At 42.8% G+C, this 27,335-nt stretch overlaps 1 protein-coding gene and 1 non-coding gene across 11 annotated transcripts in view; both read left to right on the top strand.

Annotated features, from left to right (window-relative positions):
* Positions 1-27,335, top strand: part of TDP1 (tyrosyl-DNA phosphodiesterase 1) — a 97,432-nt gene that overhangs the window by 56,529 nt on the left and 13,568 nt on the right. For 6 of the 10 annotated variants that reach the window (XR_012379123.1, XR_012379124.1, XM_025869479.2 and 3 more), the window contains 2 exons: positions 8,095-8,197; positions 19,893-20,001. Coding sequence is in view for 4 of the 10 variants with exons in the window: in XM_025869479.2 (XP_025725264.1) it covers positions 8,095-8,197; positions 19,893-20,001 (212 nt within the window). In the remaining 6 variants the exon portion in view is untranslated. Of the gene's footprint in view, positions 1-8,094; positions 8,199-19,892; positions 20,002-21,680; positions 21,821-25,142; positions 25,238-27,335 lie in introns of those variants that run through there. The other 4 variants (XR_003207619.2, XR_012379125.1, XR_012379126.1 and 1 more) reach the window with 4 other exon arrangements.
* LOC112822888 (small nucleolar RNA U13) lies at positions 22,921-23,025 on the top strand. The gene has a single exon (XR_003207868.1). It is a non-coding gene; the product is annotated as a small nucleolar RNA U13 (small nucleolar RNA).

Genomic DNA, 27,335 nt, shown 5'->3' on the forward strand with positions numbered 1-27,335 from the left:
GATTATTTCCTTGTGTATACCTGTATACAGCTTGAAACTTTCACAGGGAGTATCTTTCCATATCACTTGTGAAACTATTTTTCAATGCATAAAGAAACCGAGTCCAAGGTCAATACAAGAAAAGAAGCAAATGCAAAACAAGATAACTGCATGGGGCGGGGGGGCAGGGTGGGGGGCAGAGGGAGAGAGACGTACTGCCTGCCGGATTTTAGGAAGGGGTGACAGCAACATTAGCTAGAGTTAATCATTTTTCCTCCTCGCCACACAGCTGCTCTGTCTACATCTTCTCTCACATCTACTGCCAACATTCTGTTTATTGCATCTGTCTGTGAAAGTATCCGTGCACCCCGCCCCCGGTCTTCTAAGAGATGTGGCTAAAAGCTCAGTCTGTTAGCCATGTCTGCACTCATTGTGCAGCTGCTGCCTAGATTAAGTACTCATGATGAAAGAAATGTTCTTCATGGACACGTTCCCATAACAGTCATCCTTGTGGTTTTGTACACCTTCTGACAGTCTTGAAACAAGTACTTAACGGTGGTGAGCATTTTGTAATGGATGTAATTGTCAAATCACTATTGTAAACTCAAAACTATGTCAACTATACTTCAAGTAAAAATTTATATAAAAAAATTTTTTTTAAATCTTAAAAGTAGGGGCGCCTGGGTGGCTCAGTCGGTTAAGCATCTGCCTTAGGCTCAGGTCATGATCCCAGGGTCCTGGGATCGAGCCTCGCATCGGACTCCCTGCTAAGTGGGGAGTCTGCTTCTCCCTCTCCCTCTGCTGCTCCCCCGCACTTGTACATGCACACACTCTCTCTCTCTCTCAAATAAAAATCTTAAAAGTAAACTCAATGAGCAGCTCAAATAGGTGCTCAGGCCAGGGTTGGAGGTGTCAGATGATGTTACCAAACTTTAAACTTCTAAAAATGCATGAAGCCAGATGGGCCCACAGGTCCTCTTCCTTCCTCCCATCTTTCTTGCCTGGCTGTTTCCCCAACACGTTACCCTGAACATTCAGGTAAACACTCAGCAGTGAGCCTCCCAGTGAGTATCATGGATTTAATCTTTCTGGTTGGAATATGTAGGTGGAGGGCGGCTATCTAGTTAGGTTGTGGATATCTCTGGTCATTGTAGACTGGTGTCCAGAAAGGGATTATGACCTCATTGACCAAAACCCACTCATGCCTGGGAAGAAGAGTGCCTTATCATGTTGCTCATAGTGGGGGAGCCAGGACAGAAATCTCTCCCGGTTGGGCGGGATCTTTTCTCAACATCTGCCTTCTCCATGTACCTTACTTAAAGGTGGCATTCTTATGCTTTCCTGAGCTTTCCTTGAACTCTGTTACACATTATCAGTTTAAATTTACTCTTAAAGGTTTCAACTTTGGACAAAATTTCCATATTCTGGACTGAGTTCAGGTCTCTAATTAGCAGGCATGCTTAACAAGCTGTGGCAGGGTAGCCTAACACCAGTTGAGCTCTTTGTCATTAGGGGGCCTATAAATTGCCTAGTTCAATAACTGACCATTGGTCTACTTAGCTGGGGGCTCGAGAAAAAATATTCTACTCTGTGGTGGCTTTGTAATGTGTCAGTGTGCATGGGCTGAACCACGTTTTCCAGAATTCCCTTTCTTGTATGTTTCTGGTTGGGGTGGGCCCCAGAGGAGATTCCTGTTGGAGATTTGGAGGGCATATGTGAAGTAGCAGCCCTTTTTATAACCTAAACGTCCTTTTGAGCCAGCTCACGTTGTTGGCAAGAGGCAGCAGCGGAACTGGCAACTTCTGCACCTGCTCTAGTTTCCTGCTTTAGCTCCTCCGACCCCTGGCCACGCCTGGTGTGTGTACACCGCCCCCCCCCCCCAGCCCCATGCCAGAGGCAACACAAGCAGACATGGTTTTAGTCTCTACCTGTGGCTTCACCTTGTTGCCTATGGTTCTAGCTTGTGGCTCTAGCTGTATATCCATCTTTCCTGGCTTCTGCTAGCCCTGCAGACTTCAAACTCCAGCTTCAGGGCAAAGATGGCCCTTAGAGACTGCCTTAGAAGCTCCTGCAATCACGTAAGTTAAATTCCTGTAAATTAATACGTATTCTGTTTCATACACACTCTAGTGGTTCTGCCTCTCTGGTTGAACTTACTGCCACACACCTGTTCCCAAGAAGCCACTGTTTTATTCACCTCACTTAACAGCTTGGACAGAGTTTCTGGGGGCCTGGACAACTTTGGACATCCAGGATTCTACCCTCTGGAACTGTCCAACTTTCAGAATCCTTCCATACCCCTAAAGAATAGAAAATAAAAACCCCAACCCACATTGACGAAGCATCATTTGACACCCAGCAACAACAAAATAGACCTGAGCACTGGCAGAGGAGAGAGCAGCTCCATCCAGCAGGAGGCGACAGGGAACAGGGTAGAAGTGACCCTGAGTAACAGCAATGGCCACAGCTAGAACTCCTTTGAGGTTTTGGTAGTAAAAGCTTGTTCTGAGCAGCCCTGTGGTGTCACTGTACCTCACAAGACACTGGGTTTCTGCTAGACAGTTGTAGGTGCCCATCTACACCACACACACTGCAGGCAGGGCTGGAGTTTGGGAAAAATATCCCTTTGTCCTGCCTGTCCTAGGTATCGGTGATCCAAAGTGTGTTCAGATATTAAAAAAAAAAATCATTAAAGATGTTCTTTCAAGGAATACTGATTTATCACCTAGACAGCTTACAAGTGACTTTCAGTATAATTATTCAGGATATAGTTTAAGGTTCCAGATGCTTAGGACTTTATTAGATGCTAAATACAAAGAAGGGATTGGAGGAAACTACCTGAACAAGTATCTTTGTGGTCTCCAATGATCTTTACCTTGGATTAAGCCCTCCAGTTGTTGAAATGACTAGTGAAGAATGAAAACAGGCCTTCCAGAAAGTACCTCTGGCCTGTGATGGTTAGATGTTACAAGTCAAGCGAGCAGTCAGGTGCCATTAGACCTGTGGCTTTGCCCAGGAGGTCACCATGTTTTACGGAGGAGTGAGAGATCTACAAGCAAGCTAGCCTCTTGGACTTATTTTTTTTGTTTTTTAATTTTATTTTTGTTTTTTTTATTACCATATAATGTATTGTTTCAGGGGTACAGGTCTGTGATTCATCAGTCTTACACAATTCACAGCGCTCACCATAGTACCTATCCTCCCCAGTGTCCATCACCTAGCCACCCCATCCGTCCCACGCCCCTCCACTCCAGCAACCCTCAGTTTGTTTCCTGAGATTGAGTTTCTTATGCTTTGTCTCCCTCTCCGGTTTCGTCTTGTTTCATTTTTCCCCTCCCTTCCCCTATGATCCTCTGTCTTGTTTCTCCTATTCCTCTTATCATTGAGATCATATACTTGTCTTTCTCTGGTTGACTTATTTTGCTTAGCATAATACCCTCTACTTCCATCCACATCGTTGCAAATGGCAAGATTTCTTTTTTTTTTTTTTTGATGTCTGCGCCATTGTAGATATACCCCACATCTTCTTTATCCATTCATCTGTTGATGGACATCTAGGCTCTTTCCATAGTTTGGCTATTGTGGACATTGCTGCTATAAACATTGGGGTGCATGTGACCCTTTGGATCACTACATTTGTATCTTTGGGGTAAATACCCAGTAGTGCAATTGCTGGTTCGTAGGTTAGCTCTATTTTCAACTTTTTGAGGAACCTCCATACTATTTTCCAGAGTGGCTGCACCAGCTTGCATTCCCACCAACAGTATAGGAGGGTTCCCTTTTCTGCTCATCCTAGCCAACATCTGTTGTTTCTTGACTTGTTAATTTTGACCACTCTGACTGGTGTGAGGTGGTACATCCCATTGAGGTTTGGATTTGGATTTCCCTGATGCCAAGTGATGTTGAGCACTTTCTCATGTGTCTGTTGGCCATTTAGATGTCTTCTTTGCAGAAATGTCTGTTCATGTCTTCTGCCCATTTCTTGATTGGATGATTTGTTGTTTGGGTGTTGAGTTGGATAAGTTCTTTGTAGATTTTGGATACTAGCCCTTTATCTGATATGTCATTTGCAAATATCTTCTCCCATTCTGTCAGTTGTCTTTTGGTTTTGTTGACTGTTTCCTTTGCTGTGCAAAAGCTTTTTATCTTGGGCGCCTGGGTGGCTCAGATGGTTAAGCGTCTGCCTTCAGCTCAGGTCATGATCCCAGAGTCTTGGGATCGAGTCCCGCATCGGGCTCCCTGCTCTTTGAGAGCCTGCTTCTCCCTCTGCTTCTCTCTCTCTCTGTCTCTCATGAATAAATAAATAAATAAAATCTTTAAAAAAAAAAAAAACCCCACCTCATTTTAAAAAAAAAAAAAAAAGCTTTTTATCTTGATGAAGTCCCAATAGTTCATTTTTGCCCTTGCTTCCCTTGCCTTTGGCAGTGTTTTAGGAAGAAGTTGCAGCCTGTGTTCTCCTCAAGGATTTTGATGGATTCCTGTCTCACATTTAGGTCTTTCATCCATTTTGAGTCTATTTTTGTGTGTGGTGTAAGGAAATGGTCCAGTTTCATTTTTCTGCATGTGGCTGTCCCAATTTTCCCAACACCATTTGTTGAAGAGACTGTCTTTTTTCCATTGGACATTCTTTCCTGCTTTGTTGAAGGTTAGTTGACCATAAGTTGAGGGTCCATTTCTGGGCTCTCTATTCTGTTCCATTGATCTATGTGTCTGTTTTTGTGCCAGTACCATACTTCCTTGATGATTACAGCTTTGTAATAGAGCTTGAAGTCCGGAATTGTGATGCCACCAGCTTTGCTTTTCTTTTTCAACATTCCTCTGGCTATTCGGGGTCTTTTCTGATTCCATACAAATTTTAGGATTTTTTGTTCCATTTCTTTGAAAAAATTTGATCGTATTTTGATAGGGGTTGCATTAAATGTGTAGATTGCTCTAGGTAGCATAGACATTTTCACAATATTTGTTCTTCCAATCCATGAATATGGAATGTTTTTCCATTTCTTTATGTCTTCCTCAATTTCTTTCATGAGTATTCTATAGTTTTCTGAGTACAGATCCTTTGCCTTGTTGGTTAGATTTATTCCTAGGTATCTTATGGTTTTGGGTGCAGTTATAAATGGGATCGACTCCCTAATTTCTCTTTCTTCTGTCTTGGCGCTGTATAGAAATGCAACTGATTTCTGTGTATTGATTTTATATCCTGCCACTTTACTGAATTCCTGTATGAGTTCTAGCAGTTTTGGGGTGGAGTCTTTTGGGTTTTCCACATAAAGTATCATATCATCTGCAGAAAGTCAGAGTTTCACTTCTTTGCCAATTCGGATGCCTTTTATTTCTTTTTGTTGTCTGATTGCTGAGGCTAGGACTTCTAGTAGTTTGTTGAACAGCAGTGGTGATAGTGGACATCCCTGCCCTCTTCCTGACCTTAGGGGAAAAGCTCTCAGTTTTTCCCCATTGACTATGATATTCTCTGTGGGTTTTTCATAGATGGTTTTTATGATATTGAGGTGTATACCCTCTATCCCTACACTGTGAGGAGTTTTAATCAAGAAAGAATGCTGTACTTTGTCAAATGCTTTTTCTGCATCTATTGAGAGGATCATATGGTTCTTGTCCCTTCTTCCATTAATGTATCACATTGATTTGCTAATGTTGAACCAACCTTGCAGCCCAGGAACAAATCCCACTTGGTCGTGGTAAATAATCCTTTTAATGTACTGTTGGATCCTATTGGCTAGTATTTTGGTGAGAATTTTTGCATCCATGTTCATCAGGGATATTGGTCTGTAATTCTCCCTTTTGATGGGGTCTTTGGTTTTGGGATCAAGGCAATACTGGCCTCATAAAATGAGTTTGGAAGTTTTCCTTCCGTTTCTGTTTTTGGAACAGCTTCAGAAGAATAGGCATTAATTCTTTTTTAAATGTTTGGTAGAATTCCCCTGGGAAGCCATCTGGCCCCGGGCTTTTGTTTGTTGGGAGATTTTTGGTGACTGCTTCAATTTCCTTAGTGGTTATAGGTCTGTTCAGGTTTTCTCTTTCTTCCTGGTTCAGTTTTGGTAGTCGATAGATCTCTAGGAATGCATCCATTTCTTCCAGATTATCTAATTTGCTGGCATAAAGTTGCTCATATTATGAACATATATAAGAACATATATGTTCTTATAGTTTGTATTTCTTTGGTGTTGGTTGTGATCTCTCATTCATGATTTTGTTGATTTGGATCATTTTTCTTTTTGATAAGTCTGTCCAGGGGTTTATCAATCTTGTTAATTCTTTCAAAGAACCAGCTCCTGGTTTCGTTGATCTGTTCTACTGTTCTTTTGGTTTCTATTTCATTGATTTCTGCTCTGATCTTTATTATTTCTCTCCTTCTGTTGGGTTTAGGCTTTATTTGCTGTTCTTTCTCCAGCTCCTTTAGGTGTAGGATTAGGTTGTGTATTTGAGACCTTTCTTGTTTCTTGAAAAACGCTTGTGTCGCTGTATACTTTCCTCTGCTGCATCCCAAAGATTTTGAACAGTTGTGTTTTCATTTTCATTTGTTTCCCTGAATTTTTTAAATTCTTCTTTTTTTCCTGGTTGACCCATTCATTCTTTAGTAGGATGCTCTTTAGCCTCCATGTATTTGAGTTCTTTCCGACTTTCCTCCTGTGATTGAGTTCTAGTTTCAAAGCATTGTGGTCTGAATATATGCAGGGAATGATCCCAGTCTTTTGATACCGGTTGAGACCTGATTTGTGACAGGATGTGATCTATTCTGGAGAATGTTCCATGTGCACTAGAGAGAAATATGTATTCTGTTGCTTTGGGATGGAATGTTCTGAATATGTCTGTGAAGTCCATTTGGTCCAGTGTGTCATTTAAAGCCTTTACTAAAGAAAACAGTTTTCCTAGAGTCATAGTACCACTTTATTGTGAACTTCCCCACTTCCCCTGCATTTTCCATCTTTGTGATCCATCACAGATAGTGGTGTTCATGATTGTGGCCCTTGAGCAAGAAAGTAGAGTTTGTTGTTCTCAGTATGGTCCATTAAAGAAGGCAGGCAGGTCTGTCTGTATGCTTTAAGTTAGCTTAATTGTTTTTAGCACTTTTTAAGCTCTGATTTCCATAGTACTTGTCTGTTCTCATAGGACCCTGAACAGAGATCCTGCTTTTCACCTTTCTTGGTTACTGCTCACTTTGATTCTGTGATTCCTGTAACTCCAGGTCAGCACTTTCTTCAGAAGAATATTTGATGCCCCAGTGAACGAGTTTTGAAATAATTCCATTGTCCTTGAAGTTGGGCTGTAAGGGTCTGAATAGCTAAGAATATTCCCTATTCTGAAAATAGGCAATTTGGGTGAGCCTCATTGGGAAAAAAAACATTATGGTGGGTTTATGTTAATTAACTGGTGGGTGAGGGTTCTCGGCCTGGTTTGATGCAGGAGAGCATGTTTCTAGAGCTGATGCCTCAGAGCTTAGGTCTGTTTCCTGTCCAGATCACATATGGGTCCCGATAGCATCTGGGTCCCTCCCATTCGGTCAGGTCCAGGGCTCCTTCCTTCTGCACCCTGTGATTTTTAGGCATACCCATGACTCTGCCCATGTAAAACAGGGTTCTGAACACACCATTTCTTTCTGGATACAGATGCCAGTCTACTGCCCTCCTCTGTTTTCCTTTGATTGAAAGTAGAATTTACCTCTTCCTGGCCCAAATCCAAAGGCAGAAGAATGTGAAGCTTAAGATACTACCTAAGATCATATTAACATAGTTTTTTCTTAAATGCTACTTGGGCGTATAACAAAATCAGACCTCCAGGCTACACCTGAGTCATGGAAAGAAAGGACTTTAGACAGGAAAAAAAAATCTAAAAAGCATAATTATTTTAATAGCTGTCCTCGGAGAAAATGCAGGTAAGGGTGAAGCTGCCCCAAATTAATAATTAGATAAATCCTGGGGATTATAGCACAGCAGGATTTAGTATTCCATTTCTAAAAAATGCACAACTCTGCCAAAAACTGAATGAATGTGATTGCAGCTATCTGTGGTTTTGACCGATGCTCTTGCAGCTGTGAAAGTTTGACCTGAGCTGAAATGCCTCACTGAGTCAGCCCTCTCTGTGTCCTTGTCCCTGCAGCGCAAATCTGTCCAAGGCCGCATGGGGAGCGTTAGAGAAGAACGGCACCCAGCTGATGATCCGTTCCTATGAGCTTGGGGTCCTTTTCCTGCCATCAGCATTTGTAAGTTCACGTTTGAAACTGCTTGAGTGGTCACACGTGAAACAAGTTGGGTTTTTATGTTCTCTTCCTTTGATCATGATGACCTGCCCGAGGCCAGGAGGGAGCAGGGCCAGGGTTCTAACCTAGAGCCTGTGCTCTCAACTGCTGGCCTGTGCTAACAAATATATTTAGCACTCACTATTCTGGGTGCCATGAGATTGCTGCTCTCAGGGAGCATACCTGATGACAGATTGAAGATAATTGCATTGGGTAAAGTTAACCACATGTTTCACAGGATTTAAATATTGTTAAGATTCATTACAAAATGGTAGTGACAGGTCACCAAAGGGATGCGTGAGCCCAGAGCAAGATGTTCCTTTGGAGGAGGTCTCTGGAAGCTAGAAGATTTGGGAGTGCAAGGGGAAAGGTTGCTTAGAGTTTAGGGTAGGTGGAGAGGAGAGGAAAGGGCATCATGTTGGAAGTGGTATGAGCATAAGTCAGGAGGCAAGGAAACTCACAACATCTGCTTGAGAAGGAGTTCGTTCAGAAGGTCACAGAGGATCTGTGCGATCAGACTCACTGGTAAGCCCCCTAGAAACACACCACAGTGGAAGCTGTATCTCTTGAGGTGTCTAGCCCAGCCAGCTTGTCTTCCAGATTAGAAAGGCTCAGTTTCTGCAACTGAACACCAGACAGTATGGCTGCTTTTCATGTAGGGACTGGCTGTACATGCCTTCTGATTTCTAAACACTAAAACCACTCTTGGCCTAGAGAGACGTTCCCACTCTGAGGGGCACATAGACCCCAAGACCACCTGTCTTGCCCCTCACACATTTCAGTGGAATGCAGTCAGAACTGCCCACACAATAAGATGGTTAATGCTTTTTTATCTTTTTTTTTTGCCACCTGCTATAGTTGAACGTATGATAAACACACACATGATGCAGCTCCGTTGTAAGCCACTTGGACTAGACCAAATATTTAAGGGAGTACTGTGTACTTGTCCTCAGGCCTCAGTCCAGACCCATGTGACATGTAGGCATAGTCTGGAAGGTGCCAGAGAACACCCTCCCTGCCCCCAGCCTGACGGTCTTCCTCACTAACCCTCCCCTCCACAGTCTGGTGAAAAGTCCTTTTCTCCCTCTCTCTCTCTCTCTCCTCCCTTCATCAATCTTTATCTATCCTTTTCTTCTCCAACTCAGGGTTTTGCTACAGAACTGTCAAATAAGTTTCTCCTAAGGTTAATAATCGTGAAATTCTAGCACTTTTTGTTTCTTTCTTACAGAGTCAGAGCAGATCCTAACACTGCTTACAATTGCTTTCCCCTCCATTTCCTTGGAGACAGATGGTTCCCCCTTTGCTATAGACAAGGATGTGACTTCCCTAGGGTTCCACAGCTGAGTGGACTCCAGCCCTCAAGCCACCATCTCTGACTGATCCCTCCTGTGATCTTTCAGCTTTATCACAGAGAAATAGTAAACTCATAACACTAGGGTAATAATAGTAATTTGGTGTAACTGTAGTGATAGTAGCTTTGAATTAAGGCCAACATTATTTCCCAATAGTAACCTAAGGAATAAATTCCATGTCCCTCTTGTTTGGCTTTTGTTGTCCATGTTTGCAAAATTCTAGACATTTCTAACTTTTCTGACTCAGTTCCTTGTCATGAAAATGGTAATAGGAAAGATGTATATTGCGCTTCAGGTCCTCTAGACCCTGCTAAGCTAATTTTCACTTCTGATTCTATTTCTGACTGTACATTGGAGGCAGCTAATAGAGGGGAAAAAATAGGCATAATCATTTAGAATCCCCAAATTAGACTCTTCTATACCATTAGAAAAAGAAAGAGCCCCCACTACAGTACATTCTAGATAAGAGATTCAGTTATTTATAAAGACTGTCAGGCAAGAATATTAAAAATGGTTTCTTCCCCTCCTATGCTATGCTGATAGATTCAAGAGTGAGGCTCCAAGCACAGTGACCATGTAATTAACACAGTGACTAAAAAGATAGCATTTTATCGAGCAATCCAAGTTCTTTGGCATTTCTTAAGATACAAATCCTACAACAGTGCTTTAAAGCAGGCTTCCTCCATAACACTAGTAAGGACCCAAAACTGTCACTATCTTGTCAGACATTCTCTTTTCTGGGTGGATTGTCTGTGTCCTTCACTGAACCATAAATTATTTGAGAAGGGTGCCAAAATGAGGCGTGTGGACAAGACATTGAAGTGTTTAACCTGGGGCGCCTGGGTGGCTCAGTCAGTTGAGCGTCTGACTCTTGGTTTGGGCTCCGGTCATAATCTCAGAGTCGTGGGATCAAGCCTTGTGTCGAGCTCCACGTTCGGCAGGGTGTCTGCTTGGAATTCTCTCTCTTCCTCTCCCTCTGCCCCTCACCCACCCCCACCTCAAATAAACCTTAAAGTGTTTGACCTCGCCCTCCCAAAGGAGCCTACTAGTCACGTTGAACAAGAAAGTCATTTTAAAAAGGCACTTTCGTTGAGAGATGTCCAGGTGCGACCCAGGTGCCAAGACCTGGGAGAGAAGTAACTGGCCTGAGTGAGCAAAAGCCAAAGGGCTGAAAGTGGGTATTCGGGTCCTTTTCATTGCTCTTGACAGAAACTAACTTAAGCTTGTGTAAGCCCGCAGAAGGGGGTAGTTTTTTGAAGAGCTGCTGAAAGGCATGTCATGGAATCAGTGGCACGGTGGAGACTTGGGAGCGGGGGAGCTGGGCCAGCCCTGGGGCCTTCAGCAGCCTATCACCTGTCTGGGTGGCTGTCACTGGTGACACTTCTGCAGTGGCTTGTTCCCTCATTTGCCAGCCATTCTGCATTTAAGGACTGCTCAAGTTCATGTCTGCTTTTCACGCCTCTTTACTGCCCTGACCCTGTCCTGTAATAGTGGGTGTGTTTCCCAGAGAAGGGCAGATTGTTGGGAGCTAGGAAGCCATGCCTGAGGGTATCACCCATAAGTGAGTTGATGTGTGTTTTATCAGTCTGCATAATACCATGTCAAGAAAATTTTGCAACAGAGGAGACTTTGTCCTTAAGCTACTGTGTCACTTACTGGTGTGTAAAGCTTCTGGAAACCCAGTAGAGCTTTGCTTGGTCTTCACAGACTTAACATTTATGGTTTTGATGCTGAGGGCAACCGAAAGATCTTTGCCGCGAGGTGATTTGTCGTTTTGCTGAGGTAATTTCGAACACAGAATGAGACCATTAGCTTGTGAAGGAGAGACGGTCCAGCACAACTCCACAGCTCCCTCCTCAGAATGTCTCCCAGACTTGTCACTGAACATTCCGACCTGCCTGGAATGACCTCGCAGTCAATCTCTTCAGCTCCACCAGATCCCCACGCCTCTAGTTCAGTAGCCCTGGGAATAGGAAAAACGAGATGGAGTCTTCATTCTCATGAAGCTCATGGATAAGTTCAGGAAACGGATTATAGTATGTGATGAGAACTGTGGTGTAGGGGGTTCACAATATAAGGACTCTGAGAAAAGGAGCATGTAATCTGCCTGGGGGCCCTGGGGAAGGGTTCTATGAGGAGATGACATTTGACCTGGGTCTTAAAAAATGAGTTATGAGCTTAACCCACCCATCAAGGGACATGAGGCTTCCAGCCAGAGAGAACAGTGCATGTTCTACTTGAGGAAGAGCAGGCCATTCCATGTGCCTGGGAGGGGGCTGGGATGTAGGCCATAGGCTCTGAGGTTGGACTCCTGTTCTGAAGGAGACTGGCAAGCAGGACCCACTGGAATTGTACTTTGTCCCACAAGGACAGTAGAAAGCCATCAGTTTTTTAAGCAGGATTAGTGATGTCATCGGGCCAATTTCCAAATAATTTGAAGCTTATAAGATACTTCTCCAATTATGAGTATAATTTAAGTTCTATTATTCAAAAGGTACCTGAGGATGAGGGCCTTGTAAATCTCACCAAAATCATCTTCATCACTTAAGCCATACTATTATAAAAATTTGATTAATGATTACTATTACTAGCACCCCACCGTCCTAGCTCAAAGTGTACAAAGTCATCTCTGGCGACTCTTTTACACCCAAATTTTGCTGCTTAATGCTGCTTGATAATCAGTCACTTCTGGCCATTCCTGCTGCCACTGTCCAGGGCACATCAACTTCTGCTATAGTATCCTCCCACCATGCTTCCCAAGGCAGCCTGCACCCGGCTGCCAGAGTGTCTTTGTAGACCACACGTCCGGTCATGTCACCCACCTTCAAAATCTTGTAAGATAGAAGCCAGACTCCTTAGCATGGCCTTCTTTTCTCTTCATGCCCTGACTCCTCGGCCTGACCACTTCTCCGTCTTTCCTGGCCTTCATGTTCAGCCATACAGAACTGGTTCCTATTATGAGTCAAGCCCATATGTGTTCTCCAGAGAAACAGAACCAATAGGATATATAGATACATACAGAGAGAGATTTATTGTGAGGAATTGGCTCACATGATTTTGGGGGGCTAGGAAGTCCCAGCCTCTGCCAGCAAGAGGCCCAGGAGAGCTGGTGGTGTAGTTTCACCAGTTGTAGAGTCTGAAGTTCTGAGGATCAGGAGAGTTGATGCTTTCAATCCCGATCCAAGTTTGGGAGAAGACCCATGTCCCAGCCAATAGAGAGCGAATTTACCCTTCCTCCGCTCTTTTGTTCTAGTCAGGCTCTCAACAGATTGGATGATGCCCACCTACATTGCGGGGTCAGAAGCAGTTTGCTCTGTTCAATCCATCGACTCGAATGCCAGTCTCATCCAGAAACACCCTCAGAGACCCCCACAGTGAGTGACGTTTAACTGGTCATCTGGTATCTGATGGCCCAGTCAAGTGGGTACCTAATAACCATCGTGCCCTCATTCATCAGCCTTAATCTGTCTCAGGAACAGCACCCTTAAACCCAGCTGCCTCCCCTGTCTCCAGTCCAGGTGCCCCTCGTCTGCATCCCACAGCTTTCTAGAACGTGGGCTCATCACATATCCCTTGTATTATCATTTACTTGTCTGTCTCCTTGACTGTGAGCTGCTTTCTCCTAGGGCTTGGCACATCTCCTAGTTGATGTTGCTTCCTTTCAGTTCCTAGAGTCCACACTGTCCTTTCTGTGAGGAGAGCAAACGTGGAGAACAATGGCTGTGGATACCACATGGATTTAGCCCAGTGGATGTTGTGTGTAGTAGGTGTTCAAATATGTTCGTAAGCAATTGCAATATAGAATTGCTCACCTGTCTTGTTGAAATTAAAGCACATGTGCCTACACTTAGTCTCTTGGCAATACTTGGAAATGCCAATCCTTGTGTGTTTAGTAGATGTTCTTAAAATTTCTGTATCTGTTAATTTCAAAAAGGTTACTAATGAGAACGTGGTCTGTTATAAATGAGGCCTTGTGTTTCCCTCTTCGGTACTAGTAAGACACGCGTTTTAATGTTTTCTTCGGTTACAAGTTTGCCAAATCAACTTACTTAATACCCAGTTCTATAATCATTTCTCTAACTGGACATCATCCAGAATCCGGTTTCTTGAGATCGGCCCACCTTTGTACTTCTTAGCAGAGCTCCGTGTCCAGAACACCCATATTTCTGAGGGATGAGCACTGGAGTTGCCGCTTTTGTCCTTCCCCATTAGGCCGTCCTGGTCCTTGGTGTTCTGGAGCCCTGACTTGAGGTTAGCATTTGCAAACAGCTCAGCTTTGTGCCCAGAATGAAGAGTCTCAGACACTGCTGAGCAGTCACCTAGAAGGCCTCACAGCTCCTGCGCTTTCCCACAGCCATAATAAGGGCCTGTCACTCAGGAACCAGTGGTTGCATGCAAGGACATTCTCCATGGCCTGAAAATAGTGGATGGGGAGCCACCATGTTTCATTCATAGTAAAGTTGCCATGTGAAACCTCTGGGCTTGGTCTGGAAGCAAAGTCTCTGGTAACCAAACATTGATTTGTTCACTTTATTTTTCTGCTTTTAAGTGAGTGAATCAGTAAACATACCATCTCAAGGTGAATCTAACTTGCTGTTGTTAGAGCCATGCAGTCAATAGCTTTCCCTTTGGGAACACTTCCGGGAGCTTTGGGGATTAATGTCTATGTAGCACTTAGCTATTATTGTTACACAGGTCCTTAAAGACTATTCTTTTGAGGTCTATTATCAATTTATCAAGTATATAATTTTTGTTGGGTGTGTCCCTTTAAGTGCATTTAATTTTTACTTATTTTTTCTTTTAAAGATTTATTTGACAGAGAGAGACACAGAGAGGGAACACGAGCAGGGGGAGTGGGAGAGGGAGAAGCAGGCTTCCCGCTTGCCTTAGGGCCGAGGGGCACCTCGGCTCCTTCTGAGCCCTAGTGTGTTTGCCCCTAAGATGGCAGCTTCTCTTTTCTGTCGTTAGAATCAAAAATGCTTCAGTCAAAACCATAAGAACTTTGTCTTCAGAAAGTCTCTTTTCTCTGTTCTGATTAAACTCTTTTATTGTCTTTTGTTGCCAAAATTGATATATACCACAAGTGTTTGCTTTCATCATGACTGGCTCAGGCTGGAAGAACTAATGAAATTCACAGGAGCCACCGCCTTGACCCTCTCTCCCCGCCCCACACCACTTCTGACCACCGGCCGTCTGTTGAGGGTACTCAGGGTTTCCCACGGGGCTACATCTGGTCAGTACTGTTTCACGTGGAGTTTTTTTCTAAGCTTTCATGTTCTCCCGCTCAACCCCAGTCTAGCATTCTGCTCCTTCCTCTTCCCTGTCCACATCCAGCTGCCACATCCTGTCCTCTGCCCTAGCAAGAGTTTTGCTGCCTGCTGCTGTAGGTCATTGTCTTCTCCTCTCCTGGCTAACTGATTCCATCTCTCCCTCGTTCCCCATCTTGGCTACTGCTACACTTCTGGAGCTCTTTTTGCCCATCTGCCAGGGTCTGCATTCCCCTGACTTGGAACCTGCAGTATCTCGTCTTGGCCCACGAGATGATATCCAGAGTCCTGTGTGTGGCACAGCAGGGCCCGCCATGACCTGGAACAGCATGCCCCCCCAGCCTCTGTTCCCACCCCTCCCCCCACGTCCCCTGCACAGCCAGGGCTCCAGTCACCTGTGAGTGCTTGTTAGCGGGTGGGGGAGGTGGGCTGGGGCACCAGGGGCACAGCTGCCACCTACTAGTTGTGTGATCCTTCACCTCCATTAGAAAGTGAAATCATGTGGAAGGAGAACGTAGAAGAACGTGTGGGAGAGATACCAGGGACCAAGCAAAGGAACTCTCTGGGAGCACACAGTGCTAGAGGAGCCAAAATGACAATGGAGTTGGGGTCCTGCTTATAAGCTTTTAGGCTTTGGACCTGTTACTTCCATAGGCTTCCTTTTTCTCAGTGTGAAGTGGGGACAGTGCAGTAACTAATAACTTTGTAGCATCGTTTGAGAGTTCTTGCCTATAAATGGTTGAAACAGTGCCTAGCACTTGGCAGGTATTGAGCAGTGAGCAGTAGCAACACCAACTCGTAGATCAAGCAGTTCAACAGAAGGTGGAAGGCAGAGGTCAAAATCTTGACCTCACACCCATGGTGATGGGATGCTGTTCCTTTTTCTCCTTTTGAAGTGCACTCCACCCCACTGACACAGCCCTTTGCTCATCAGAAACCCACCCTTCTTGGGCCTTTTGGGCTTACTCTCCTTCATGAAGCTTTTCCTAAGCCCCCACCTGGAAACACAGTTGATCATATGGCGCCTTATAGGAAGGACAACACAGCCACCTCCCTGTACTTCACTTCTTTGTCAATTAGTCCATCTTTAATTAAGTGTGCTCCTTCTAGAAGGCTCACTGTCATTACCATTTTATCCAGGAAAACTTGATGCCTTGTATAGGGCTTTACTGCTTGAGGATGCTAATCGGATGCAACTAAAAAATAAACGATATCTCTGAGATTTGGACATGTTTCTTGTTCTCTGTGATGGGGCTAAGCCGCTAAACTTAATCCGTCATGGTGATAACAGCTCTTTTCCTCCCAGAACTGATGAAGGGAAAAGCCAGTAATTTCTCAAGTGTGATAGATGTCCACCCTCTCACCTGGTATTTTATAAATATATTGTCTTAACTGTCTTTTTAAGTATCTCTGCCTGGGAGGGTGCCTTCCTCTGTTTTACAAAATGCCAAGTGATACCACTGTGATATATAAATAATGATAATTAGACGACAGCTTCAAATTATTTGACATCCAGATTGAAGGGAAAAGTGGTACTTTTTTTTTTTTTTCATATAATACCCTAGAATTTAGATCAGAGATGGCATTCAGGAAAGCGTATTGCTTCCTGTCAGACGTGGATGGCTCAAAGCTTCTTATATGTGAAGTAAGACACCAGAGAATAAGCACGTGCCAAAGCATGTTGGGGCATCAGATCTGGGCCAGGCCATAAAGACTCTCCATCCTTTGTGATGATTTGTTTGAAAATAACAGAAATGGACTAGGAGCCAAAGAAGAGGGAAGTTGTTCTTATCTGAAACTCCACATAAAGTATTTAATAGTCATTAAATGACATCACTTCCCAACCTCTGGCCTCTTTTCACAAATGTCAAGCACCACGGTTTCCAGAATTTGGCTCCTCCTCATTTGGTCTGCTTCAATATTACCTCTTAAATTTTCGAGGAATTTTTCCTTTGTTGTGGCTCCTGGTGGGTGAATGTGAGACTGTTTCTTCATTTAATTGAAGGAACAGAATATTAAGAATCAGAAAGGCTGGGTTTGATTTCCAGCCTTACCGCTTAATAGCTCTACGGCCTTGGGCAACTATTTAACCTGCATTTTATTTCCTCCCTTGTAAAATAGGAGTAATTTCATCACAAGAACATCCTGGATGTACATACTATACTAATTTACATCCATGTGCGAGTCATTGTTCTAAATAATTTACTGTCAGCATACCATTTAATAGATGACGAAACTCAGACCCAGAAAAGTTAGGTCATTCACCTCGAGTCACACAGCAAGTAAGTGATATGCATAAGGAAGAGTGTAAGCTTATCCTCCGATCCAGAGCTTGTTGGAGGTGAGCTGTGAGGAGGGGCACCAGCAGCCCTCCCCAGGGTAGGAGGAAGTGGGGGTGACGGGGCAGGCTACAGTGTCCCCCTTCAAGTGCCCTTGGTCTCCCTACCCCCTTCCTCCTCTGCCCTCACATATCCCTGATTTTTAATTTTTCCATCAGTTTCTTTCAAATCCATTTCCTTCCCTTTCCACTGACCCCACTCTCCTCTGAACTCACTGTTTGTATCTCAGCTTTTGTTATGATGCTGATATTTGTTTCCCCATTGCCATTCGCTCATCCATCTCCCATTGGTGTGGCAGTAGCTCTCAGTCTTCTGGCTCTAACAATTCCCTGTTGGATCTATTTTCATCTGTGCCAATCTGCCTTTATAGTGGAACTTCTCGGTTCAAAAACCTGCAACTCCTCACTGTATATCAAAGTAAGGGCCACACACTTTAATAACTGGGGTCTTGTGATGCTGTGGGTTGTCAGTGACAGATAACCAACTCACACAAATAAGAAATAAGGCAAACATGGAGGGTGAGTCCCTTGCTTCAGGCAGAGCTGAATCCATGGGTTTGGGCCGTATTTTCAGAGTTCATTTTGAAATATGTGAGAGCCCCCAGCAGCTCAAGGCTCACATCTTAACCGAATGAACTCCTGAGCAGAAAGATGGTCTCTTCCCTGACGCCTCTGACGTGGCCGACCTGCCCATCCCGAGTCACTATGGCCTGGGATTGGGCCCAGTTAAATAGGTACAAGCCACAGATACCCATACTGCTTCCTGTTCAAACCTCCTCCATCTGGTTCTCTCCAGTGTTCTCAGCCTCTTTCTGTGTGTAGGTCATTCACTTCCCATCTGCCTGATGTTACCTGCTCCATGCTTTAACAACTCTGCCTTGGCTTATGCTGGTCTCCCTTGATGTTCTTTCCTGCCATCTCTATTTATCAGAATTATCCCAATTTCTCAAGGCCTAGCTGTAATGTTTTCTACAAAGCCGTTCCTTATCCCAAAATTGGTAAAAGGCATTTCTTTTCTGTATAGCATTCAGCCGGTTATTACTTACTGCCTTTCGCTGTTTCTCATCCCCATCTTCATCAGTGCTGGCCCTTTCTTCATCACCCATATCTTTCTATAAGTCTTCATGTGCACAGAGCATTTGCACGTTGATTTATCTAATGGAAAAGCCTGTAGAGTAAGCAGGCAAGATGCCTTTATCCTATTTTTGCAGCTCAGTATTGCTTGAACACCAGCTAAGCACCAAGGCTAGGTGTTGACATGAAAGACATTTTAAGGTGGTGACATCCAGATGGCTTTATTCTGATTTTACAAATGAGGAAATTGAGGCCTAGTAAATAAGTGGCCAGGTGTCCCACTAACCATTGTTTTTAGCTACTGGAACATGCATGCTCTTTCCTACCTCTGCACCTTCTGCCTGGAATATTCTTTCCACTTTCCCCTCTCCTAACCCTACTCCTCTTTAAAATGTCACTTTTTTAGGGTGGCTTCTATTGACCATCCCCCCCCCCATCTAAAATAGGTCTACTATTCTCTCTCACAGTACTTCTGTTTTTCTTCATAGTGGTCATCACAATTATGTAATTATTTCACTTTTATAAATGCTTTGTCTCCCCACTAGACTGTGTACCCCATGAGGACAGGGATGATGACATCTTTGTTAACTCTTAGGCAGTCAGTGCCTGACACCAAAGAGGCACTCAAGAAATAATGTGTTAAATGAACAAATGCAAGTATCAGCCATTCTCGCAGCTCAGCAAATGCCAGAGCAGTGTTAGAACCAGATGGCCTGGAGCCCAGATCAGCATAACTCCGGCTCTTACCGTGTCCTACAGTGTGCCCACAAGCAGCCTTCCCTACTCAGTTATGTGATCATCAAGACTAAGAACTATAGTTCTAGTTCTTTGTTTGGGCTCCAAGGACATTAGCACTGTTTGATATGTGGGTATTTAGGATATGGAGGATGGGTATGTGTTCACATGGGTGGACAGAAGGGATGAGAGACAGACTGACTTGCAGACGGGGTGCTGGGATGGTCCACCAAGGGCGATCAGAGGAGGAGGATCAGTGTGTGGAGGCATGGGGAAAATGAGGCTCACATATTAAGCACCTGCACTGATGTAAAGGTCCTAGAAGGCCGTAGTGGTTCTCTACATCAGCTGAGATACAGAACTTTAACTTGTACCCTGGTTAAGATCTAAAAATAATACCCTATTCTGGAGTTCTTGGAATAAACCTTCCATTTTGGTGAGTCTGGAAGAGTTTTTGTTTTTATATTCCTATCACATTATATTGGAACACTTTCATTATACATGAAGGCAGCTTTTATTCTTACACCAGAGTGAGCAGCCTGTTACTATGGCAATATTGAAATTATTTATATACAGTGTCTTCTACACACTCCTTGCAAACGGTACATAGCGGTTAGGAGAAATGGGCTATGATATCCAAAATTGTTTTCCCTCTTATTTCCTTTATTAAACGTCTGTGAACTTTGTTATAATTTAATTTTTTAAAATTTGAACCTCTTATTTTTAGGAAAGATTAATTTAGGGGAGTTGTAAATATATCTGATCTATCAAACATTGAAAATAGCTCTGAAATAACTTCAGTTTTGGTGTGAGTACCATACAGATATAATTGCTTCTTGAGATCTTTTTCAGAAAATGGGGTGCAATCATAGATGCCCTCTTTGTGTTTTCAGGGCCTGGACAGCTTCAAAGTAAAACAGAAATTCTTCTCAGGGAGCAAGGAGCCAGCGGCCGCCTTTCCTGTGCCATTCGACCTGCCTCCAGAACTGTATGGAAGTAAAGGTAGGGCACACATGAAGGGAGATCATGGGTGTTATGTATGAAACAGAAACAGTGCCCAGAAGAAGCCGTCAGTCTCTCAGTGGGAGGTTGGCTCAGGGAATACTTTGGAAATGCAGGTTTGCAGAGGCCCCTTTGCTGCCCTGTTTGGGGCCACTACAGCTGTCATTCTCAAACTGGTTGGTCCAGGAAACCCTCTGCATTCTTATCATTATTAAGGACCACAAGGAGCTTTTACTTACATGGGTTTTTATAACTATTGAGAGTACTATATTAGAACTCAAAACCAAGAATTTTTTATATTTTAAAAGTAATAAACCTATTATATATATATAATTTTTTTTTATTTTTTTTACTATTTCCAAAAAACGGTGAGGAAAGTGGCATTATTTACAATTTTTGCAGGCAGGCCTCTTTACTATCTGGGTTAATGAAAGACCGCTGAATTATCATAGCTGCTCTGTTGCAATATCCTGTCACAAAGCCTCTATACACTCACAAGAAGTGAAGATGACAAATAATGGCTTAATATCTTGATGAAAATAATTTTCACTTCACAGATACCTCCCATCCTCTTAAAGGGGAGATCGCCAGGCTGCCCTAGACTATGACTTTCTTAAAGGCAGTGACCAAGTATTTTTCATAATAGAAAGTCGTTGGAACATTGGTTCAGGTTCATGTTTTTGGAGGAAAGCTGGCCGGCATGAGTGGGACCAGCTCCATCCCAGGTGTGACCCAGCCCCACAGGCTGCACTTGTCTTAGCCCTAGAATATCTGTCTTTAAAGCAAGTTCACACTTACAAGACTCACACAGGAGCAGATGTATAATCAGGACATGCTTATTAATTTAAAATGGCAAAAGGTCCTATTACAACCAGCATATTTTCCCCTGGAAGGTAGATGCCTACACAGATAGCCAGATTATAGTCAATGATTTTTGGGTAAATTCTGAATCTGAACAGGGAAAATTTGGTTTTTGTTTGGAAAGTTTTAATGACATCGCTCCATTAATATTCCAAAATCTCTGATTCCCTAACAGAGTCAGCCCTGCCCACTGGGTCCTTTTCTTCCCTGGACAGTGTTAGATGGGTTTTAGCTACTCCCTCACCCTCACTTGCCCTTTCTGGTTTTGGTGGTAAACCAGACCTTCCCCTTCCAGTGGACCTGTTTCTTCAATGGTATTAACTTTGTCAGATGTGTCCATATAGTCTCATGCTGTCTAGGGTGCAGCTGCAGAGCTATAATCTAGAGCTATAATCAGTCATATTGATAGCAAGCCTCAGAAGGTGTTCTTTTTTTCCTTCTTTCCAATTTATGTATATTGAGTCCTCTGAATTTGTTGTATATTCATGCATCTTCATTTTTCACTAGCAAGATCATATCAGTTTTATCAGAATTTCAGGGAATCTGTCTCCTCCCAACCCCCCCTGCACACACAAGTGAAAAATAGTGCTTTAGAACTAGGCTCTGTTTGTGCCAACCTTGCAACCTAAGTGACCTTGGGCAGTTATTTGCTTTCTCTAGGCCTTAGTGTCTCTATTTGTAAAGTGGGAAAATAAGAGTGCCTACTTCATAGAGTTTGTTGAAAAGAGTAACCAAGATGTTATCTGTAAAGTACCTGACACAGTCTCTAGTGCAGAGTTAGCAGTCACTAAACATTAGCTGTTGTTTCTGTTATTTAGAATATCCAGTTCAGTTCCCGGCGTGTAATAATGGACCGGTGTTTATTTTCTCCCCTTCCCCTTGCTGAGCGGAGGATGAAAAGAGCCTAAGGCCCATGTGGGACGGTCCCTAAACCCACCCAGCGTCTCAGGATCTGATGGTGAAAACCTCTCCTTCCACCTTCCAGCTTTATGCTGTACCTTTGTTTTTTCTCCTACTGTCTGTTCGTGTTCCTTTCTTTTTGTTTTTTTCTTTCCTCTTTAAACCTGAGTTCTGAATAAGCTTATTAGAGGTGGGGACGGAGGACCATGGACTGAGTGTGACTTCCTGTGGTCTGGCCTTGGGCTCTGTACTTTCTACCCCCAGCCCAGAACCTTGGCTGGAATTCCACCTCCTCCACTTAATCCTAATCTCCAAAGGACTTTGAAAGCAAGAATGAAAGAGATAGAGGAGCCTTAAAAATATCCTGAGGTCCCTTCAGTTTTGATAGAAAAAGCATTCTCAAGAATTTAAAAGTTTCCAACTGGGTAGTATCTTAGACTCTGTAACAATGAATCTTTTATTTGGCCAGCAAGCAGAATGTTTTCCATTGTTTAGCAAAGTTTTCTGGGTTTATACATTTCCTTTGAAAGATAGATACAAGAGAGACTGGAGCATTTTATTTTTTATTAGCACAGTTTTACCTTCCACGCTGCTTCAGTAGCATGCAGAATAATGCCAGTCACTCAGATGCCACCAGTTCATATGTAGCCAGCATTCACGGGAATCCTACGGACTAGAGGAAAGGTGTCAGATTTGGAAAAGTGAGTGGTTAAGAACATTTCAAAAGCACTTTGTTTGAAAATGGTTTTCAAACCACTGTAACATGTATAAGATCTTGTTAGTTATTTTTTAAAATCTGAGGACTATACAGAAAGCTTAGCAAAGAAATACATTGCTGTGAACAAATTACAGTTTATTGCAAGATACCAGCAGACATCCCTGAAACCAAGAAATCGATCAAATAATAAAGCAAAACAGACACAGCTGCAGGCCCACCTTGCTTTACACAGTACTTGCTGCTTATCTGTTCTCTCCACAGTTGTATTACTAAGAACCTGCTGTGTGCAGACACTGTCTAGGTACTTGGACTACGTCTGTGAACAAGACAAACACAAATCCCTGGCCTTATGGAGTTGAAATTACTCTTCACTTGAAAAGTTATACCTAACCAAACTCATTTGACTAATAGGAGTTGTAGTTTTAAAGGAAATCTTTTAGATCCTTTTGTAGTTCATAAGTGTGATGATTGGGTATTCACGCCAATGTGTGACACGTGCCTTCCTCAAACTTTGTTACGATCTCAGCACAATTACCCATCTGACGTGAGAAAAAAAAAATCTTTTATAAAGCAAAGTCACCAACGTTTAAATCTTATTTCCATACGTCCCACTTGCTATGTGACCCTGAGCCTGAAAAGAATAAAATAGACCAGTATGTGATCTCTCCTGAGCTATTATATGCCAGAAGCATCTGCTTTGTCCTCCCTTTTTAGCTTATATTCTTTGTATTCTCTGATACACTGTAAAGTGGGTAAAACAAGGTAAGGTTAAGTAAAGCCTATCTTATTTGGACTTAAAGAATAAATTATATATCAAATTTAAGAATAATTGAACATACAGAGCTTCAGAGACTTTAGTTATGTTAAATGACCTGGGTTGTTTTTTGGTGTTTTTTTCTCCTTTTTTTTTTTTTTTTTTTTAATACACATGGTAATATGTATACAGTTGGCCCTTGCACAGTGTGGGGGGGTAGGGACACTGACCCCCAGCGCAGTTGAAAATCTGCACGTTACCTTTGACTCCCCAAAAACTTACCTACTAATAGCCTATTGTTGACCAGAAGCCTTACTGATAACATAAACAGTCAACACATATTTTGTATGTTATATGTATTTTACACTGTATTCCTACAATAAAGTAAGCTAGAGAAAAGAAAATGAAAATTATAAGGAAGAGAAAATACACTTAAGTAATGTATGTATATTTATTGGGGAAAAAAGCCCACATGTGAGTAGACCTGTGCAGTTAAATCCATGTTGTTCAAGAGTCAACTGTAGTATTTATTTTTAATTTTTTGTCATAATTTCAGATTCAGAAAAAAGTTCTAAGTACAAAGAATTCCCATACTCTCTTCACCCAGGTTCTCCGAATGTGAATATTTTATAATATTTACATAATCCTTCTTTCTCATGTTAACTTTTTTCTGATCCATTTGAAAGTTGTAAACATGTTTGCAATCTCTAAATACATCAATATATATTTCTTAAAAACATCTTACATAGCCACAGTACAGTTACCAAAATCAGGAATTAACATTGATTGAATACTATCATCTGCAGAATTTATTCAGATTTCATCTGTTGCCCCAATAGTGTCCTTTATAGCAAAAGGGAAGTTTCAGGTTACATGTCATATTTGATCATCACTCTTTTTAGTCTCCATTAATTTGGAATAGTGCCACAATATTTTTGTGTATTTTATGGTACAATTTGCTGAGCACAGGCCAGTTATTTTATAGATGGTGAGGGACTTTGTCCATTGTTTTTTTGTAAGTAGGTCCAGAGTATGCACTTTTGCCAAGAACACCACAGAAGAGATGTTGTTTTTCTTAGTGCATCATATAAAAAGTCACATGATAACAATCTGCCTGATTACTGATAAAGTCAGTATTGATCAATTGGTTAAGGTGGTATCTGCCAAGTTGTATCTTTTGCAGGTTTTGTATATTTTAGAATTTAAGTTTTAAATGTCTAGAACTAAGCGAATTAGCTGTATATGTAATTGCTCAGTCGGAGAGGTCATTAAAACCTACTTGGCACATGAGATACACCTGATCTAGATTTAGCATATATATAGTATATATAATCCTCTAAAGTGCTTTAAACCATTGGTTCCCAGATAGTAACCATTCCCCCTACTGCTTTATTCATTTGAAATAATTCCTCGAATTTAGATAGTACAGGAATAAACTTCATTCTAGACCTCTCATAATTATTGCTAAATAGTAGAGACTGATTCATAAAGTATTTGTGTAAGGGAAACGAAGCTGATTTAACTTTCTAATCCAAAGAAAATGCAAAAGAAGTAAGTCACTTAAAATCGTTGTTGATATGCTTAATTTTCAAGGGCCTGTTGTTTGAAAGATCTTTAGAAATGAGGATTTTTTTTTTTTAAATGAGAGAACCAGGAAAGGTTTTTAGACAGGATTTTGATCATCTCCTTTAATAAAATCTTTTTGTTTCATAGTACAAACAGAATCCTGACACCAAACTTCCACCTTAGCTTTTAAAATTACTTTGTAAACAGAAACCTTAAGGAAATCTGAAATTATCAAAGTAAAAAGTAATTTTATCAGGTGGTATTGAAATCAGTATTTGGTTTTTAGCAATTTGAATTATACTTCCTTCCACTGGATAGATTGTTCTCTTGTGCTTTTTTTAGTCACAGATTAATACGGGAGATCGTCACAGAAAAGAGAGTTAATGGGTTTCAGATAACACTGGAATCACAATTACCAAAGATTGCATCTCTACTAGGTCGGTAACCCAGTATAAAATATTTTGGAGCTTTCCTTTGTATTGCAAGCTGGCAAGTGTTTTATCCATTCGTTGATTTCAGAGTAGGCTAAGGTAAAGTGGCATCAGAAATCTCATTAGTTCATCTCTTTGGGATCACTCACACGCCATATACAAACACAGTCTGTGCCTGATACAAGGAAAGAAAGGTGATTGCTCAGGTGACAGACAGTGGCTTCTATAGGTAGGATATCAAGTTCCCCTGAAGACAGTGGGAAATGTGTGTATGGGTGTTTGGACATGGGGGTCAAGGCCTAACTGTAACACAAGGGCCATTTCTTAGAGGATTAGAGCAAAGAGCTTATTTCCTGGCTAAGTAGAACGGGGTATTGTATTTGGGTTTGGCTGTTAAAAAACCTGATGGACCTACACAGCATATAGAATAATGACAATCCTCACCCACTGTGAGTTGAGGGTGGTGATCATTATAATATTATAGCAGCTAGCACTCATCAAGTACTTATGTGCCAGGAACTGCTATGAGCACTTGACCTGAGTTTATTGAATCCTCACTGCCCCCATGATACCAGTACTAATATAACCCCTACTTTATAGACAAGGAACCTAAGCACTCAGGTCAGTTTGGTCAGGGCCCCATGTCTGCCATGTCCATGACCCCTTTACCATCACCCTGTGCCACCTCCCCACAGAGAGCTAAGTTATGGAGTTAAGAGATGTCAGATGCACGCAGTCCTCAACTGACTGACCACAGGGACAGATGGAATAGACACAGAGATAAAACCCCTTGGTTGTCCCCTCATCCCCAGCCTTCCTGCCATGGCCTTAATGTTGGCCTCACTGTTTCTCACCTAGGCTGCACTGCCTATTCATCTCCCTGGTGTTGGTCCCCTCCCAGTGGACATCATCTTCTCCCCTGCTGCCATGCACCTCTCATCTTGTCACACTCCTGTTTTAAATCCTTCCATTATATCACAGGAAAAAGCTCATCCCATTTAGCCTCTGATCTCAAACTCTGATTGTGTTAAGATCACCTTTAGAACTTGGTAAGAATGTGTAATGCCAGGCCCCAGCCCAGACGGATGGAAAGAAATTCCCTCGAGGTGAGCTCTGGGGAAATGCTCTGGCAATTCTCACGTCAGCCAGGTTCGGGAACCACTGCGCTGACGTGGTCAAGTTCAGAATTCTGGCTCCACGGCCTTCCTGCTCGTCTGTCTGTCCCCCTGGACTATAAACTGAGAGGACCCCTGCTTTGTCTAGCAGAGTACCTGGCATCTAACCAGCACTCGACAAATATTTCAAACATATGCAGGACTATTTCATGAGGCAAGTTTTTCTTTCATGGGACAATTTAGGAGGATTGCTTAAAACAGGCTTTCATCTAAGCCAGTAAGTGTGAATGCTGACTTCCAGTAATGGTCAGAAGACAACAGTCACAGCCACCTCTTACCTTCCTGTTAGCCTTTTTGCGTCTCTCTCCCCAGGTAGTGGTGAACCTTTCAGCCGGCATGGCACATGGTCAGCCCGTAGGCAGAGACATTTGCTCATCTATCGAGCGGTGTGTCCAGGGATTTGCCAATGGATAGTTATCTTACTTGGTTATCGTTGGCTAATTGTGAGGGAGAGGAATAAATGCACTGGTGGTCTCCAAGATGCTGGCTGACTGGCACATGTTTGCATCACAAACCCTGCCTCAGTGAAGAATCTAATAGCTACTGCCATAGCAAGGATCGGGGTGTCCTTTGCCTTGGGGATGAAGTAGAGCTGATGTTACCCAACGGAGCAGTCTGCAGGAAAAGATGGGAGAAGTCCAGCCACAGAAGACCATGTCCCCCGTGGAAGAAAGCCAGTGGTTCAGGCCAGTGGGGAGCTGTGGGGAGTCTCCAGCACTGCCAAACCCTCAGCCTTTGATGAAGCGTGTCGCACAGGCCCTGGATTATGGCTCTCTCTCAGGCTTAACAAGCTTGCTTCAGGCTCTCCCACCATCTCAAGGCCGAAGACAAGAGAACAGGGTTCTGATAACTTGTTGCCATCTTCAGCCTTCTTTCCCTGCACATCTGCTGGGTCCTGCTGTTTGCATGCTGGCGCGGCCGTTATTCAA

Source organism: Callorhinus ursinus, unplaced genomic scaffold (assembly GCF_003265705.2).
Source record: "Callorhinus ursinus isolate GAN/ISIS: 27379988/994484 unplaced genomic scaffold, GSC_fseal_2.0 scaffold8, whole genome shotgun sequence".
Classification (NCBI taxonomy): Eukaryota; Metazoa; Chordata; class Mammalia; order Carnivora; family Otariidae; genus Callorhinus; species Callorhinus ursinus.